Here is an 18,926-nt window from a genome sequence, read left to right as displayed (position 1 = left end):
AGGGTGCAGCTCACTGGCCCATGTGGGAATAGAAGCGGCAGGCTGTTGCTCAGAGCTCACTCTCTAACCACCTGAGCCATCTGGCCACCCCCGTGGCTGTTTTCATAACTGGAAATTTGACTTCTTAATCTCTTCATCTTTTTCACCCATTCCCCCCAAACTTCCCCCATCTGGCAACCATCGCTTTGTTCTCTGTATCTATGAATTATTTCTGTTTTGTTTGTTCATTTTGATTTTTGATACCACATATAAATGAAATCATATGGTATTTGTGTTCTCTATCTGACTTATGTTAATTAGCATAATATCCTCTAGGTCCATCCATGTTGTCACAAATGGCAAGATTTCATTCTTTTTTATGGCTGAGTGATATTCCATTGTATCTATGGACCACATCCTCTTTATCCATTCATATATCGATTGGTACTTAGGTGGCTTCCATATGTTGGCTATTGTAAATAATGCTGCAGTGAACATAGAGGGCATATATCTTTTCAAATTAGTGTTTTGGATTTCTTTGAATATACCCAGAAGTGGAATTGCTGGGTCATACAGTAGTCCTGTTTGTAATTTTTTGAGGAAACTTCGTTCTGTTTTCCATAATGGCTGTACCAATTTGCAATCCCCACCAACAACACACGAGAGTTCTCTTTTCACCACATCCTCACCAAGACATTGTTTGTTGATTTATTGATGATAGTCATTCTGACAGGTGTGAGGTGATATTTCATTGTCATTTTAATTTTCATTTCCATGATGGTTAGTGATGTTGAGCATTTTTTCATGTGTCTATTGGCCATCTGTGTGTCTTCTTTGGAGAAATGTCTGTTCAGGTTTCTACCCATTTTTGAATGAGATTGCTTGGTTTTTTTTGGTGTTAAGTTCTGTGAGTTCCTTATATATGTTGCATATTAACCCCTTATTGGATATATCATTGGCTAATATCTTCTCCCATTCAGTAGGTTATTTTTTAGTGTGGTTGATGGTTCCTTTGCTGTGCAAAACTCTTTAGTTCGATGTAGTCCCATTTGTTTATTTTTTCTTTCATTTTCCTTGCCTGAGGAGACATATCCAAAAACACATTAAGAGCAATGTCAGAGAGTTGACTGCCTATGTTTTCTTCTAGGAATTTTATGCTTTCGGGCATTATCTTGAAGTCTTTAATCCATTTTGAGTTTATTTTTGTATAGAAAATGATCCTGTTTCATTCTTTTGTATGTGTTTGCCCAGTTTTCTCAATACCATTTATTTATTTTTTTAAAGATTTTATTGGGGAAGGGGAACAGGACTTTATTGGGGAACAGTGTGTACTTCCAGGACTTTTTTCCAAGTCAAGTTGTCCTTTCGATCTTAGTTGTGGAGGGTGCAGCTCAGTTCCAGGTCCAGTTGCCGTTGCTAGTTGCAGGGGGCACAGCCCACCATCCCTTGCAGGAGTCGAACTGGCAACCTTTTGGTTGAGAGGACGCACTCCAACCAACTGAGCCAACCGGGAGCTCAGCAGCAGCTCAGCTCAAGGTGCCGGCAGCTCAGCTCAAGGTGCCATGTTCAATCTTAGTTGCAGGGGGCGGAGCCCACCATCCCTTGCAGGAGTCGAGGAGTTGAACCGGCAACCTTGTGGTTGAGAGCCCACTGGCCCATGTGGGAATCGAACCAGCAGCCTTCGGAGTTAGGAGCACGGAGCTCTAACCTCCTGAGCCATCGGGCTGGCCCTCAATACCATTTATTTTAGAGACTGTCTTTACCCCACTTATATTCTTGCCTTCTTTGTCATAGATTGACCATACAGAGTTTATTTTTCTTTTCTGTTGCTTTGGACTACGTTATGTGTCTGTTTTAATGCCAGTAGCATGCTGTTGTGATTAATACAGCCTTGGACAGTTTCATATCAGGTATCGTGATACCTCCAACTTTGTTCTTCTTTCTCAAGATTGCTATGGCTATTCGGGGTCTTTTGTGGTTCCATATAAGTTTTAGGATTCTTTGTTCTAGTTGTGTGAAAAATGCTGTTGGTTTCAATAAGGATTGCATTGACTTTATAGATTACTTTGGGTGGTATGGACACTTAAATGATACTAATTCTTCCTATCCATGAATACAGTATGTGCTTCCATGTATTTGTATCTTCTTCAGTTTCTTTCTACATTGTCTTATAGCTTTCTGAGTGCAGGTCTTTTACCTCCTTGGTTAAATTTATTCCTAGGAATTTTATTATTTTGATGTAATTATAAATGGATTGTTTTTGTAATTTCTCTTTTTGATAGTTCGTTATTGGTGTATAAAATTGCAACTGATTTCTGAATATTAGTTTTGTATCCTGCTGCTTTACGGAATTCATTTATTAGTTCTAATAGTTTTTTGGTGGAATCTTTAGGGTTCTCTATAAATTGTAGTATGTCATCTGCAAATAATGACAGTTTTACTTCTTCCTTTCCAATTTGGATGCCTTTTATTTCTTGTCTGTTTGCTTTGGCTAGAAATTCCAATAGTGTTGATTAAAAATGGTAACATGGACACCCTTATCTTGTTCCTGATCTTAAAGAAAAAGTGTTCAGCTTTTCACCTTTTGAGTGTGAGGTAAGCTGTGGGTTTTTCATATATAGCCTTTATGATATTGAGATATGTTCCTTCTGTCCCCACTCTGCTAAGAGGTTTTTTAAATCATAAATGGACATTGCTTTTCTACATCTTATCCTTCAATGACTGATAGTCCGCCGGCAGGTCTTTCTCCCCTTTCTTGTAACTTGAACAGTCCTCTGTTTGCTGTTAGATTAATTTTGTACAAACCTTGCCTTTGTCACATTCAGCCTGTCGTAATTTATTACGGTATACCGGACCAAGTCAGACCAGTATCCAGAGTCTTCCATGGTCTGAATCCACCTTACTTCAGCTCCTGCTACTAACACTCATAGAGATTGAAGCCTCCAAGCCAGGTCCCTTACTGTCATCCACAAGCACACAGGGTCCCACTTGTGTGTGCTTCCTGTCTCTCTTTGTCCAAATTTTACCCCTGCAAAGCTCAGCTTAAGTCCTACTTTCTGTGTGATACCTCTGCGCTGGCTGTGGCCTATACTCTTCCTGCTCTAACTTACGATATTAATTGTCCTGCAGAAACATGTGCTTGGTTACAGCATGTGACTCGTGTGTGTAAGTGATCAGCCTAGCATGGTCAATCATCCTCTGCTTTCAAGAAGATACGTCTTGTGCCTTAAACCTCCGGCGCCTCACCTATGGAAGGCCACCCATCCTTCCCTTAGGACTGCGACCTCAGGTCTCTTTCCTTCCCCAGGACTGGACTTGGTTACTGCCTCCTTCTCACCCATCTCCTTGCCTTTACTGGGTCATCCCACAGTGCGAAATGTTCTCAACAGCTCCCGCCTTTAAAAACAAACAGCTAACCTTGCTCTACCCAAGCCCTCCCTTGCTTCTGCTCCATGTTTCTGCTCCCTGCCAGGACAAACTGTAGGGGGCTGTCCACACATCCACATCTCACTTACCTTCAGTTTGCTCTCTTCTGTGGTTTATCCCTACAACCCCCCTGAAAACGTTCTTGAGGACACGAAGGACCTGTCTGTTGTCAAATCCTGGTGGACACTTGGCCACCTGCCCCACCCTCCCCCCGTCAGCACCTTCTGTAGTTTACCTCCTCTTGAAACACTTTTCCTGTCTAGGCTTCTGTGACACCTCTGTCTGGTTTTCTTTCCATCTTACGACCACTCCTTCTTTGTCTCTTTAGCCACTTGTCTTTATCTGTACACTCTGATTCTGCCATAGCATCCCGTCCCATCTCTAGTCTTTTCTTTCTCTTCCCAACCTGTAATGGCTGGGGCGCCTCAGAGTTCTTGTTCCCGAAGTACTTGTTTCCGAAGTACTAGGGCTTTAAATACTGTGTATCTGCTGAGGACTCCCAAACCCCCTTCCCAAGCTTCAGGTGTGTGTGAAAAATGCCGTTGGTTTCAATAGGGATCGCGCACACACACATTGCCAGCCTTCCTCCCCTTTCCTGTCCTTACACTGAAGTGAGTGGCCCCCATTGCTTAACCCAGAAACGTAGCCATCATCCTTACTATTCCCTTGTTCCCATCTTAGCATCCAGTTTGTTGGCAAGTGAGTTCTGCCATTTCTGCTTCCCAGAAAATGCAGTCATGCTCTGACTCCACTGCCACACCCTTGTCTAAGCCACCACCATGTCCCCTGGGACTAGTGCAGTAGCTTCCTAACCCGTCTCTGTTCTTCTTCTCATTCTACAATCCACTCTCCACCATGGAGCCATTCTGATCTTGGGAAAACATATCAGGTCATTGTGTTCTCTGCTACAGTATTTTCCTTGGCAGTAGAATAAAGTCCCCGTTTCTGGTGATGGCATCCAAAGGCAGTGTGTAATTCTTTGTGATGCCTCTCCGGCTTTTTCTTAGATTGTCTCCCCTTTGTTCCTTGTGCTGGGGACACACGGGCCTCCTTTCTATGCTTGGGCTCATCAAGGCCTGTCTCACCTCAGGCCTTTGCTGTGCCCGTCCCTATGTCTGGAACACTCATGCAGCTGGTTGCATTTCATCCATCAGGTTTCTTCATATGTCACCTTCTTTTCTGACCTTGGTATTAAGAATGCTCCTAGTTACTCCTGTTACTTGTTTTATTTGTGTATTGCTGTGCCCCTTCCCCACCCCCTCCCCCAAATGTAAGTTGCTAAAGGCAGCGTCCTCCTCATTCTTGGCTTCAGCTGTATCGACACCTCGCACAGCGCCTGGGACGCAGTAGATCCTGACATATTTGCTGAATGAATGATGGTTGTGTGTTGTTGCGTTCTTTTCTCATGAATCCTATGCACTGAGCTCAGTGGAATGAAATATGTTTGGTTTCTCTGTCTAGTTCGAATTCTTGGGATCTCCTTAGCTGAGTGAGAGCACATCTCCCATTGCTGACAGACGTGATGTTTTACCGGTTGCTGTCGGTGGTCCAAAGACAAAGAACCAGCCAAGGATGGCAGAACTGGTCCCCAGCCAGAAGCGGTGCGTCAACTGCCGAGGCGCATTCTGTCGCCCTGCCTGCCCAGACACAGGTGGTCATCTGTGGTGGGGGAATCATGGGCACATCCGTGGCCTATCACCTCTCCAAGATGGGGTGGAAGGATATTGTCCTTTTGGAGCAGGGCAGGTAAGGACCAAACTGGATGCGACATGGGGCTACGCCGCACTCATTGTATGGGATCCGTCACTCCCTCTCCTTTGGGTAATTTTGTCCCACCACTAGCGAATCAGTGTTGCTAAGTAGCACGAGAAGAATCACAGGTGAAAATCCTGTACTTTGCTTTGTATGGCGAAGCCTAATACTCTTGTTTTCTGGTTTTTAGAGAGTTGGCAGATTCCAACTAAACCAAGTCTCTGAGAGTTGTATTTATTTCAGGTGCACAACACATTTTACCATCTTGTTCTCTTTTTTGTAGTCATTCAGCAACATAAATCCTTAGGGCAAGAGCTTCCTCTTGGAGCCGAAATGAAATTGGCTACCTTCTGCCCTATTCTATTCCTTTTTTTCATGTAACTTATTTTGGAACAGTTTTAGATTGACAGAACAATCGAGAAGACAGTAGGAGTTCCCATTTACTTCAGCCCCAGTTTCACTTATAATAACACATTAGTGTTACTGTTTCATTAACAAAACAATATTGATACATTATTACTAACTAAACAGTCATACTTTATTGAGTTTTCTACGTTTTTCCCCCGTGTCCTTTTTCTGTTTCAGGCGTTTTAATTTCTATTGTCTACCACAAATTGGACAGCATTTTAAAGATTTAATATTTATTTCTGAGTAGGTAGTACATGTGCACGATTCAGAATGGAAAATTGTAGAACAGTGTAGAGGGAAAGTATCCCTCTGTCCCTGACCTCCAGCCTCAAGTTTCCCTCGCTGGAGGCAAGTTAAGTTCCTCGTGTACCATCCAGATGCTCCACGTATATGAGGAAATGTGTATTGGTCAGTATGCATATGTTTATGTAGGTGTTCATTAATCTTTTTCCTGTTTTATGTAAGTGATAGCATTCCTTAAAACACTGTTCCTTACCTTGCTTTTCTTATTAGGATTGTTGTATAAAAACGTTCTCATTCCTTTTTTTATGGCTGCGTAGTAGCCCATTGTACAGGCAAACTCCAACATTTGAAGTAAGTGTATCGATGGACATATAGATTGTTTCCATCTTTTGATACTACAAACAAAGCTGTAGTGAGGAACCTTGAATTTGGTGCATTCACAGCTATGTGAGTCCACCTAATAGCCTTTTGGATTCGTCCTGCAGGCTGGCGGCTGGCTCTACGAGGTTCTGTGCCGGCATCCTAAGCACTGCCAGGCACCTGACCATAGAGCAGAAGATGGCAGACTATTCAAACAAGCTCTACCATCAGTTAGAGCAGGAAACAGGGATCCACACAGGTAAGCAGCCCACCGGCCTCTCTTACTCAGTACTGTACCTCGTCCCACGTGAGTTTACCTGGTGCTTGGTAATTCAGACTTGACCTGCAGTCTGGGCTCTGCCACTAGTCAGGCAGGGTCTTACCGTGGGCAAGTCATTTAGCTTTTGAACCTGCTTCAATTTTTCTATTTTTAAATAGGGATTCAGTCAGTATCCCAGATCCTTTTCAGAAGCCATAATTCTTGAATATGAAAGTTTTCCCGAGCCATTTCCTATCTGTTTCACTTACTGGAGTACAGTAAGTGCAGTGAGTACAGTAAGTGCAGGGCTTGGCTGCTGAGTGAAGAGGAGGAGGAGGAAAAACTTCAGTTTAGGGGCTTGATAGTGAAATTATAGTTTGACCCACTGAACTTCACCAGTTGCTATTAAGGATATTTCTGACTCTAAAGCATAACTATATTTCTCCATATCTGTGTCATTAGGGGGAAAAGGACACAGGGAGTTGTAAGCTAACTAGCACTAGAATGAGTAGGATCTCTTCCAAGAAGAGGAAGACTAATCTACACTATGGTCCCCTACGATCACAAGGTAGAGAGAATGGCTGTCAGTTTGTTATAAGGTGATGGATTAGCCAGAAGCCCCGAGTCGAGCATGCGCTCATGGTTGATAGAAACCATTTGGTGAGTACACTAATTATCATAGGGGGTAGCGAAGCCCAGCGATGAAATACCAGACACTTGCATATGTGAGGGTTGTTCTTTTGAAGACCTTGCATAATTCAAATCACACATAATTCAAGACTGATCATGACAAAGGATGGTAGCTTCTTCTGTTTGCCAACTAAAGTGGTTCTGCTTTGTGATCAGAGTGTAAGGACAGTGTATGGTTTACCTAGCTAGCCAATTTAGAAATTAAATGACAACATTTTAAATTGGAAGGTGAGATTCGAGTTATTTGAAATTTTGATCTCAATGTAAGGTTTTATAACATTTCCATTTCTACTTTGCTGAGCCTTCCGTCGCTCAGCTGGCTGGATTCCCGAGGAATCAGGTCAGGCTTCTTTACGTTTTCTGTAAGGTAAGTAAGTTAGCTTAGCTGTCACTCTAGGTCACCGTCTGGAACCCTTCTTGGGCCTGACTTCTCCCTGATGCTTGTGGGGCAGTGAGGAGTCAGGCCAGGGAGAGGAAGGGGACCACCCTCAACCAGTCCCACTGTCGCTGACCAGAGGTGCCGTGAAAGGGACGTCGGGGCCTCCGTGATGGAGAAGTCTCGTGTAGCAGTGTGGTCTCCCTCCCACGGTCACGTCGTTCAGTGGACTGCTACTGAGTCACTAAATAAAGATGAAGTGACATTTGTATACCTAGATTTCATGAGATGTTGCATGCTCGTCCTCTCCTCTGCAAACAGTTCATTTACTTGAGGTGTATGTTCACCACTTGTCCATCAGACTTACCGAAAGACGCCAAGAGTCCTCATTCCACAAGTGTGTGAAGACTGGTGTCTGCAGTGCTTCAGTTTGCATGTGACATAACTCTTGTCAAGTGACTGAAGTGGTAATCTAAAAGTTTCAGTAATCTTTTGAAAGTATTCCATATATTATTTGATGTTATAATGAGGAAGAGTCATTGTTTTTACAGATGAAGAAACCCAGCTGCAGCATATTGAGCCTTTTTTTCAAGTCAGTGACAACTCAATTACAAAAAAATTCTGTAGTGGATTCAGAGGAACATAAACAGTGGTACTCTCCTGTATCTAATCTTTGATAGTGAGTAGAAAATAACTGCCAAAGCCTTCGTTTGAATTTCAGAGTGTGATTAGTCCACAAATCACTAGCCTAGATCAGCTGTACTCGTCTAAACTCCTATTACTTTTAAAAGCCGGTCTCTGCAATTTCAATGCTCTGAGCTGAGACATTCTTGTCATGTCAGCGAAGAGCATATTTATCTGATGATTGCAAAAGAAATTGAGAAAATAAATTATTCTCACTGTACTTCCTTTGGAAAAGATGCTTGATTGATTCAACTCTTTCTTCATAAGACCTAGCTGGACCATCAGCTCTAATGCGTCTTTTGGAGCAAAAATTACTATAAGACCCAGTCTTACTTTAATATAAGACAGGTTTTTATAATATAATATAAGTCTGGGTCTTATATTAATTTTTGCTCCAAAAGACGCATTAGAGCTGATGGTCCAGCTAGGTCTTATTTCGGGGAAACACAGTAAGAACTAGGAGTCATTGCATTTTAGGAGGATTGTCATTGACCCAAGTGTAATCATGGCTATGTCAGGTATGTTGATTGCATACAACAGAGAATGAGACTCTGGTTACCTTGGGTAAAAAGGAGTTTGCTGGAAGGCCACTGGGGGCCTGTAGAGTTGGCAAGAGATTGACAGCTGGAGGCAGCGTGGAGGCCAGGACCTGGGACCTCACAGCAGGCAGTCTCTCAGCTGGAACAGGAACCGTCTGGCCTGGGTGCTGCCGCTCCTAAGATGAGTGACCTCCAGCCATTCACCTACTTGCTCAACACCAAGTGTTCCGGGGGGTCTGATTGGCTGAGCTTAGGTCACATGCCCACTGGCTGTACTGGGTAAGGTGTAGTGAGTGGTCCTCACCAAAACTAGAAGGGTTACAGTCCCACCAAAACTAGAGGGAGAAAGTCTAAAAAGAGTGAAGGATAGAGATGGATTCTGGGTTACGTTTCCCTCCGAGAGATTTTTTTGGCAATGGCGTCTTTTATTTTTAAGAAGGATTTTATGTACATTAAAATCTCATTTGATCCTCATCAAACTGAGCTGCGCCATGTTAGGATGGTGGCAGTCTCAGGACTTACCACATAGTCTAGTGGGCTTGCCACCCTCCGTTTGGTCTGGTGTGTCTGAGTTGGGGCTGGTCTTTCTTACAGGTTACATAAGGACGGGCTCAATCTTTCTGGCCCAGAATCAGGACCGGCTGATCTCCCTGAAGCGTGTCAACTCAAGGCTGAAGTACGTATGAGGCTAGAAGCCTGTCCTGGCTTTGCGGTTACACTGACCTCTGCCGGAGGGCCAGTGAATGTCATTGTCCCCTTGTGTTCTGTGGCAGTGTTATAGGCATCCCTTCTGAGATCATCTCCCTCAAGAGAGTGGCCGAACTTCACCCTCTCCTCAATGTGCACGACCTGGTGGGGGCCATGCACGTCCCGGAGGATGCGGTGGTGTCCTCCGCTGACGTGGCTCTTGCCCTGGCCAGTGCTGCCTCCCAGAACGGTAAGCAGGTGTGGGGAGGAAGGAAGAGGTTGTCTGAGACAGAGTCTGATAACAGGCAGGGACACCAGCTCAGCTTCTGGTTTTGAACACGGGCTCTTAACCATTTTTGTTTTAATTCAGTATCTGTTAATAAATATTTTCCCTCAAGGCCACGTTAGTTTTATTAATGTTCTAAGGAACTGCTTTTAGTATGATGAGTGCACTTCAAACTGAAGGGATTCCTCTCCCGCACTGGACTTGAGAAGCTCCAAGATTAGCAAGCACCTTGGGGATTTAACCCACAGCTTGGATCACGTCCTGGTGCTGGAATGAGAGAGGGGAGGACACGTCAGTGTCCACGGTGCTGTGCCCTTTGGAGGAACTGTCATGTTGTGGGTAGATTAGGATTGAAGGTGCCTTGTTGGAACCTCTCTCCCCCTTAACCCTTTCATGATTCCTGGAATTTGTGCACTGAAGTCGGTGTTTAAATTAGTTTGCCGTTTTCCATCTTGGGAAAGTCCCATTCACAGTCTCAGCATGTGGTTCCTAGGAGTTGTTTGTTTTCTTAAAGCATCGACCAGGCATTTTCAGTGTTTCTTACGAGTTGAGGATCGGGTGCAGATGCCTTGGTTCTGGACCATCAGAGGACGATGCACCAACTCTTTCATTACCTTGGAACAGGTGTTCAGATCTATGACCGGACCAGTGTTGTTCATGTGATGGTCAAAAAAGGGCAAGTCACTGGCGTGGAGACGGATAAAGGACAGATTGAATGCCAGTATTTTGTCAACTGTGCTGGTCAGGTAGGTTAGCAACAATAGTGGGTCACTGGGTTTCTCATCTAACTTTTAACTCGGGGTTTTTTTGGTATAGAGACTTAAAGATTATATAGTGACAGGCAAACAGACGGCACACTGTTCCTGTGTGGACTGGCAGACCCCGAGTTCTTGTATTCCCAGGCAGACACTGGACTTCTCCTCAGATAGGCCGCGGTGACCCTTTCCATCGTCCACCCTGGGGACGGGGTGCTCTCCTGTCGGGGGCATTGACACAAATCCCTGGCATTGGCTCTCTCGGTGGTGTTTCATTGCATTCTACAGCCTAGCAAAGTATTAGGGTATTTCACTGTCTCAGGTACGTGGATTCACTTTCCAGAACACTGAGCTGCTTCTACTCTTAAGGCAAATTGGTCCCTTCCATCCACTCTACAGTCTTAGGTGTCCTAAGAATACTTTGTGTCGTGGGAAGTTCATTTAGGATTGAGGGGTATTTGGGGTTGGTAGTTGAGCCAGGCATTTTGTTAAGAGGCCTCATTGGCTCCGCATGAGCTCCTTTTACTGGCTGGTGAATCCGTCTTCCTTTGCCCTGAAAGGAAGTTTCATGGTTTAAAAAGTACAGTGGTGCTGCCCATCCAAATAATTAAACTAAAACCGGCTGAAACTTGGCTTCCCATACCCAGCACGGGAGCAAGAGCAACACAGGCCACTTGCAATGAAACTTTCTCAAGCGGCTGAACTTGCTCATTTGTCTCTCTGTCCCTCTTCCCCCCACAAATCCATCTGTCTATCTGTAGTGGGCGTACGAACTGGGTCTGTCCAACGAGGAGCCGATCAGTATCCCGTTACATGCCTGCGAACACTTCTACCTTCTGACTCGCCCCTTGGAGACCCCTCTGCAGAGCAACACGCCAAGTAAGGACCTGCACTTTGTTTGTAACCTTCTTTCCCTGCCACTGTTCTGTCCCCTGAAAAGGAAGGCTTTCTGCTAAGGACACACTGTTCCCGGGAGTCTTTTCTAGGGCACATTACAGGGAGGTGGACCCAATTCTAACTGTTCTAACCCAGTTCATCCTTTCTTGTGAAAGGATGGCCACAATGGGTGTTTCACTGAAGCAATTATTTGTGTTTGTGTTGCTTTCAAGCTATTTTAGTCCCAAGCAGAGGTCTAAATTGAGAATATTTAGAGGGTAACCTGGAGTCTTTGACTCGAACGCTATACATTATAGAAACGTCCTAAGTAAGCTTTAAACTCGAGGTATTCAGTGACCCCGAGTGCGGTGGGAGAGGGTTTGGTAGCATTTTGCAGGAGGTCATAATCCCTGGAACGGGCTCGGCAGTCCCGCCTTTTCTTAGGTTCTCCGTGGCTCAGTGGCAGTTAACGTAGTTTGGTTGTGAGGCCTAGTCAAAGCTTCTAGGTAACTGGTGGCTTAGGGATGATCAGAGAAAGTCTGCCCTGTAAGGCTGCGAGGAGGGGCCTGCCCGTGACCTGGAAAGGTGTGCTCATGGGATGCTGTTTCGTTCATAAAGCCAGCAGTGGGGGTTTCCCTTTGCTTTTTTCTGTCCACTTAGAAAGCTGGCGTACCTCGAAACCTCGTTTTTCTCTTCTACTCCCCACTCCCTTGTCATTTCTCTTCTCAGCTATTGTGGATGCTGATGGAAGAATTTATATTCGGAACTGGCAGGGTGGCATCTTGTCTGGAGGCTTTGAGAAGACCCCAAAACCCATTTTCACTGAGGGCAAGAACCAGCTGGAGATTCAGAACCTGCAGGAAGACTGGGATCACTTTGGTGAGTGAACTAGAGAATCACAACGATGCCCTTATTTGTCTAAGCTGCTGCTGCCTTTTCCAAAGCATTGTCAGGAATAGCAGCTCATTGGATCTTTGTAACAGCCGCATGTGGAGGTTCCAGAGGGCCGGCTACAGAGTTTGCTTGGTCTCAGGACATGCTACTGGGTGGCTAATTCCGGGGATAAGGTCTTGGTTAACGGACTTTTGGCTTAATGCTTGTTCACCTAAAATCAGTGCTGAAAATTAGGCCGGGAGGAAACCTCTCCCTAGCATTTCATACAGGACTGAAGAAATTTTTAGAAAGCAGTCTTGTTTTGTCAGTATGGTCTTTCACTCAATTTTAAAATAATTTTAATTTTATTTATTGAATAGTTTATACCAGAGGGTAAGGGGAGTGGGGGATGGGAGATGAGGGTAAAGGTGACCAAATATATGGTGACTCTGGGTGGTGAACACACAATGGGATTTATAGATGATGTAATACAGAAGTGTACACCTGAAATCTATGTAACTTTACTAACAATTGTCACCCCAATAAATTAAAAAAAAAAAAAGTTAATATAGTCACACGCTTCCAAATTCAAAAGATATGGGAAGGTCTGTAATGACGAGTTTCATTCCCACCCTTAATGGACTTTTTAAAAATAAACGTTTTGTTACGGGAAATTTCACACTTTTCAAAGGGGAGAAAATAGCGTAACTAAAGCCCATGTGCCCGGCGGCCAGCTTCAGTCTGGCGTCTTCTGTTACCACTGTGCCCGGATTCCTCCCAGGTGAAGGATTTCCTTTACCGCAGGCTGAGCGCCTGTCTTCTGCAGCTATTCCAGCCTAGGAGACCTGCCCTCCCATTGCATCGCTCTCGGGTGTCATGGAAGGGCTTTTGCCCGAGTGCTGATCCCTCCCCGATTCGGATCTGCAGCCACATGTGTTTGCTCTTCCATAGCTCCTTTCCTTTCTAAAGAGTGTCTTCTTTCTCATCTTCGTGCCAAGAGCTCCACAGGCATGCCCCATAATTCCACCAGGGTTTCTGCTTTCTCATAAATAGCCCAGCTGGCTCTTCTTAGGAAACCTCTTCCAAGAGATTTTATGAAAAGAGAGGGAATCGAAAAGCATAAGGAGTTGAAAGTGTTTTAATTCCCTGAAGCTGAGAACTCCGTTTGGGTTCGTTTCTATTGCTCAGAGCCCCTGTTGAGTTCCCTCCTGCGCAGGATGCCAGAATTGGAGACTCTGGAGATCATGAAGTTGGTGAATTGCCCCGAGACCTTCACACCAGACATGAGGTGCATCATGGGCGAGTCTCCTCTGGTACAGGGCTACTTCGTCCTGGCAGGAATGAACTCTGCTGGCCTTTCGTTTGGTGGAGGAGCTGGAAAGTAAGTCTTTCTCACTCAGACTCAGCTTGCTGGGCTTCTTCCTTTCTAGAGTTACTTATTAATATGGTATGTAGTACACTTAATCGGTTAATAAGAATTTACGAGTACATGTAATTTGAGAGTGTCCCCTTCAAAGTAATCACCGTGGGAGGCTCTCCCTATATTCCTGAAAAGTCATTGTGCAAAATGGTTTTGGAACTCCTCTTTAGAGTTAGGCACTGATCCTGTAGGATGAATGGATGTTCTGTGTACTCTTTCAGTTGTAACAAAAATGGGTCCTTTTTGTGTATTGGAATTTGGAAACTTCCAAGTGTGGTGAGTGAGATAGATGATCATGCTGAGTATTACCAGTTTTTATTGAAAAATTAGGTGGTAATAAAACATAAGCCTGTCATGAAAGGACAAATACTGCGTGATTCCATTTATATGCGATACTTAAGAGTAGTCCAGTTCATGCAGACAGACAGTAGAAGGGTGGGTGTCCAGGGCTGGGGATAGGAAGTGGAGAGTGACTGCTTAATGGATAAACAGTTGCAGTTTGGGAACTTGAAAAAAAGAGTTCTGGTGATGGATAGTGGTAGTGGTCACACAGCAGTGTGAATTACTTAATGACACTGAACTTTCCACTTAAAAAGGCTTCAGATGGTCAATTTATGTTATGGGTATTTCCACAATTAAGAAAACTTTACTTGGTTAGAGCGCGGTGCTCTTAACAACAAGGTTGCCGGTTCGATCCCCACATGGGCCACTGTGAGCTGCACCCTCCACAACTAGATTGGAGACAACTACTTGATTTGGAGCTGATGGGTCCTAGAAAAATACACCTAAATAAATAAAAGTTCAAAAGTATTTTTTTTTTAATTAAGGAGGGCATTTTTCTTGAGTGACTTGTAGAATGGCTCTGAAAACAGTTATGGAAGTGGCATTACCAGAAACATTTGGAGCAGAGATGTGATCGGATAACTGTATAACCCCCTGAGGTGACTGTTCTACAGGAAAAACAAAAACAAAAACAAAACCCATTGGATGTATAAATTAGAGTACATTTGTATATATATTTTAGTTTTATTTCTTCAGATATGTGCCCATGTCTTAAACAGTTTCTAGGAATTCTTGTTATTAGAGCTAAAATCCTCTTAGTGGTCTTGTGAGAGCAGTAGATGGGTGCATGTTTGTTTCTTCCAGAAAAGTTAAGGAAATTGGTCAGAATTGCTCAACCACTCCCTGACAAGATAGGATCATTGATTCTGTTGGTTCTTGATTTGTGGTACAACGCTGAGAGTATCACATCCGAGGCCCAACATCTTCCTTCTATCTAAACAGGTACCTCGCTGAATGGATGGTGCATGGCTATCCCTCAGAAAATGTCTGGGAATTGGATTTGAAACGATTTGGAGCCCTCCAGAGCAGCCGAACCTTTCTGCGCCACCGGGTCATGGAAGTCATGCGTAAGTGAAGCTTTATCCCAGTTGTACCTCGTTGCAGTGTCTCACCAGCATTCCGAGGGGCAGGGTTTTCCTCAGTTCTTTAGTAACTGCTTCAACTTGGGCTTCTGATGTTCGATTGTTGCAGGCCTGTGTTGGGAGCACTGCCCCAAGTGATATTTATGGAATGTTTTCCTTCGTGTATCGTACTTTACTTCACAGGACAGGAAAGTAGAACAGGACTTACAGGTGGTAATTCCTGTCAGACTCCATGCAGCAGCTTACGTTTCCAGCATTGCCTGCTTTCCACTGTGCCTGGAAAACCCTATGTCAAAATGAATGTTCTCGTTTCCCACTTGGTCTTTGAGATCATGATTTGCTTTCCAAGGCAGAGAATTTGCCAAGTTTTTCTCAAAGCTTCAAGCTTCTCTGAGTCATTTTTGTCATTAACCCATTATACATTGGCAAGCTAGGAAACCACTTCTCATGTAAATACAAAACATACATTCCTACTCTTTGTTCTTGTTCTTGCTTCCCTCCAACTTTGAAGGATTGGCCTCTTCATTTTAACGGAATTTGTTACCCTACCTTATCTCTGATTTTCTAGTAAACCCTTTGGGACAACTTTTGTACCAGGAATTGAACCAAATGAGATTGTAATTGCATTTTTCCTATACTGAGGAAGTACTCTCAAATTTTTGCCAAAATATATCTAAATATTTTGGGCATATTTATGCTCAGGAGTAAAGTTTCTACATTGGCTGTGACCACCGTTCTTAAGAATGAACTGCTGGTTTTGTCATTGGAAGTTCCATTCATGATGAGCGTTTGGATGACCTTTAATACCTGTGTGCTCACTTTTGGCTTGTGACAGACGACTCATATCTGTGGGAGATAGAGGACCTGGCAGCAGTATGTGTAACTGCTAAGCTTCTTTATTTTTAGCATATATTTTGGTTAAAATGTTGAGCTACCATTAAGTCTAGATTTCCCCATCCATAGTTACTCTAGAACCTGTATAAATCATTATTGAGCTTGAATTTCTCTTTGATGATATGACATGTTTGGTGGCCTTCTCTGATTTTCATAAAATAGAAATTGCAGACATGACAGAAAATGGGAAAGGGGAAGTAGAACCTAAAATACCAGAGATGGACAACTTGTCACAGTATATGGAAACCAGTGTGGCTGCCTTCTCTTTAGTTTTCCAGCCTCCCTCACTACAATGACCTCTTGTCTAGAATGGTGTCAGGTCAGGTCTTCTCTTTGGAAGGGACTAGAGATCATCACACTCTTTCTGGCCACTTTTACTCATTGCTCTTGCAGATTGGACATTAGGAGAATTGAATTCTGACTCTAGCTTTGTTACGTGAATAATATCACTGGGATAGTACTATGCAACCTGTCAGATTTCAGAGCCAATTAAATCAAGGTATGCTGTGTGCCCTCTCACTTCAGATATGGGCTAAATATTAGAGAGGAAATGTCTATACAGGTCCGAGAGCCCAACAACACAGGCACTTTAAAGAATCAAGTGCCATTTTTTCACTTTGTAACTAACTTCTTGTGATCGTCTTAAATATAACTTCATCTCTGCTATGGAGTTTAGCAAAGTTTAGAACTCTGCACTTTCTCCTATTTCTACCTACTAATTTGGAACGATAATTGTGAACAGAGACCTAGAGCCGTTACGTGACTCATAGCTATATAACTATGGAGGGATGAAAGCAGCTCTTGCAATATTATTCTTTCTTTTGGAGCATGCCTGTTATACTGGGTACTGTTTGGCAAATTAGGCTACCTAAGCCTGGCAAGGATGTTCTTTTGAATAGGAGCAGCTCCAGAGTTTAGTGGATATTGGGTACTCAGCTCTGTGGTGTGGGCTTTCATAGACTGTTATTATCTGTTCTAGCTCTGCTGTATGATCTGAAGGTTCCCCGGTGGGACTTCCAGACAGGGAGGCAGTTACGCACGTCTCCTCTCTATGACCGGCTGGATGCACAGGGAGCCAGGTGGATGGAGAAGCATGGATTTGAGAGGCCAAAGTACTTTGTGCCACCAGACAAGGGTAAAAAGGGATATTCTCATTTTTCTTTTTTGCCCTGAGAATAAAACTTATTTTTCAATGTATGTAGCTAGAATGTGTTCCTGGAAGAATAAATAATAAAAGTCTCTTACACTGCATTGAACTATACAGGGAGACTCCTCCGTAGCAATCCCCTCCTTACCTCTCCTGTGTTTTCTGTTCCGCAGACCTCCTGGCGTTGGAGCAGAGCAAGACTTTCTACAAGCCAGACTGGTTTGATATTGTGGAGTCGGAAGTCAAGTGCTGTAAGGAAGCTGTGTGTGTCATTGACATGTCTTCTTTCACGAAGTTTGAAATAACTGTAAGTATTTGGGAACCAGTAAAACAGACTAAGAAACTTTGTGTATTTGTTGAATGCCACCTTTTTTCATGTCTCTTCAAAACTGATTAAGAAATCTGGTATATTTTGATGTCATCTTTATTACAACATCTTTCTGAATTTTTAGCTCTGTTTCTAGTTTTTAATCTGCTTGCAGAGGCCCATTTATCATTAGAATCAATAGCTAGCTTTCTCTGGAGCTTCTTGCAGTGGCATAAATCTGCAAAAATTGTTGCATGAGTGCTAGCTGATTTAATTTTCTCAGCAAGTCGTACTGCTCATCAGGCCGTGTAACCTAGCCAAATGCTCTTCTGTCCCTTAACCCTACAGTCCACCGGAGATCAGGCATTAGAGATTCTACAGTACCTCTTCTCCAATGACCTGGACGTGCCCGTGGGCCACATCGTGCATACTGGCATGCTCAACGAGGGTGGAGGGTACGAAAACGACTGCAGCATAGCACGCCTGAACAAGCGCAGGTGAGGTCAGCGCCGTCCCTCTCTGCTCCCTCCAGCACACTGCTTCCTTAAGAGTACTGTGGCAGCACAGCACCCAGCTCACTTTTCCAGGAAACCATAATTAAACCAAGGACAAAACCATTTCGTTCACTTATGGCCAGCTCATTAGCAGCCCACTACAAGAAGAAATCACTAGAAAAACAGACTAAAACTCACCAGACGGTGTAAAATTCGATGTGGAAAAATTAGTTACCCTACTGGGAGAAGACACCTTCTCTTATGTTTGTAGGTCTGTGTAATTTCTTGGCAGTACCAGGAAGCCAGAATCTTCTGTTTGTCCTTATGTGGGGTATCCTAGAATTATGTGCTACTGGCCCCCCCCGAACGCTAAGAGCGCATTTGCCAGTATTCTACTCATTGCTTTGAAACTAGCTGAGAACTTAATTGCTTCCGGATCCTTTTTCTACTGCCTGGTTTTGATTACTTTTGCGTCTTACTTCTAGTTTCTTCATGATTTCTCCAACCGACCAGCAGGTCCACTGTTGGGCCTGGCTTAAGAAACACATGCCGAAAGACTCTAACCTGCTTCTAGAGGATGTCACCTGGAAATACACTGGTAAGGTGACCTCTGGGGTCCGCTGAACCAGAAGAGCCAGCCAGTGCAGATGTCTTCTCCATTTGCCTTTGTTATATTTGACATTCAAAAATGAGTGTCAGAATTAGAAGCGTGGGAGAGGCTCTCTGATCATAGAAAATTGATCTCGAATATGTCCTTGTGTTTTCAGTGAAGCATGGAACAAGTTAGTGCTTCAGTTTGTTTTTTCACTGCTCTGTCCCCTACAGCCAGCAGGTAGGAGCGCAGATACGTGTTGAATGAATGAGTAAAGCATTTAAAAAAATATTTTTATATTTATTACCCAAGTATTTATTTTCTTCAAGATTCGCCTGCCCCCCTTTTTTGAAATGAATAATTTTTAAGGATACTTAAATTTCCTGATTATCTCAGCAGTTCTGTCAGGGGAGCAGCACTCTTCTTTTGCCTCCATTCCATACCCCTCTCCAGCA

At 43.8% G+C, this 18,926-nt stretch overlaps 1 protein-coding gene across 4 annotated transcripts in view; it reads left to right on the top strand.

Moving 5' to 3' along the window:
• Window positions 1-18,926, top strand: part of PDPR (pyruvate dehydrogenase phosphatase regulatory subunit) — a 33,636-nt gene that overhangs the window by 3,235 nt on the left and 11,475 nt on the right. For 2 of the 4 annotated variants that reach the window (XM_033128658.1, XM_033128659.1), the window contains exons 2-14: window positions 4,867-5,151; window positions 6,294-6,427; window positions 9,311-9,392; window positions 9,490-9,653; window positions 10,314-10,435; window positions 11,206-11,323; window positions 12,050-12,199; window positions 13,382-13,574; window positions 14,898-15,022; window positions 16,911-17,066; window positions 17,252-17,385; window positions 17,734-17,882; window positions 18,365-18,477. In XM_033128658.1, the coding sequence (XP_032984549.1) occupies window positions 4,928-5,151; window positions 6,294-6,427; window positions 9,311-9,392; window positions 9,490-9,653; window positions 10,314-10,435; window positions 11,206-11,323; window positions 12,050-12,199; window positions 13,382-13,574; window positions 14,898-15,022; window positions 16,911-17,066; window positions 17,252-17,385; window positions 17,734-17,882; window positions 18,365-18,477 (1,864 nt within the window). In that variant the 5' untranslated portion in view covers window positions 4,867-4,927. The remainder of the gene's footprint in view (window positions 1-4,866; window positions 5,152-6,293; window positions 6,428-9,310; window positions 9,393-9,489; window positions 9,654-10,313; window positions 10,436-11,205; window positions 11,324-12,049; window positions 12,200-13,381; window positions 13,575-14,897; window positions 15,023-16,910; window positions 17,067-17,251; window positions 17,386-17,733; window positions 17,883-18,364; window positions 18,478-18,926) is intronic. The other 2 variants (XM_033128660.1, XM_033128661.1) reach the window with 1 other exon arrangement.

Source organism: Rhinolophus ferrumequinum, chromosome 15 (assembly GCF_004115265.2).
Source record: "Rhinolophus ferrumequinum isolate MPI-CBG mRhiFer1 chromosome 15, mRhiFer1_v1.p, whole genome shotgun sequence".
Taxonomy (NCBI): Eukaryota; Metazoa; Chordata; class Mammalia; order Chiroptera; family Rhinolophidae; genus Rhinolophus; species Rhinolophus ferrumequinum.
This window is presented reverse-complemented; position numbering and strand designations above follow the sequence as displayed.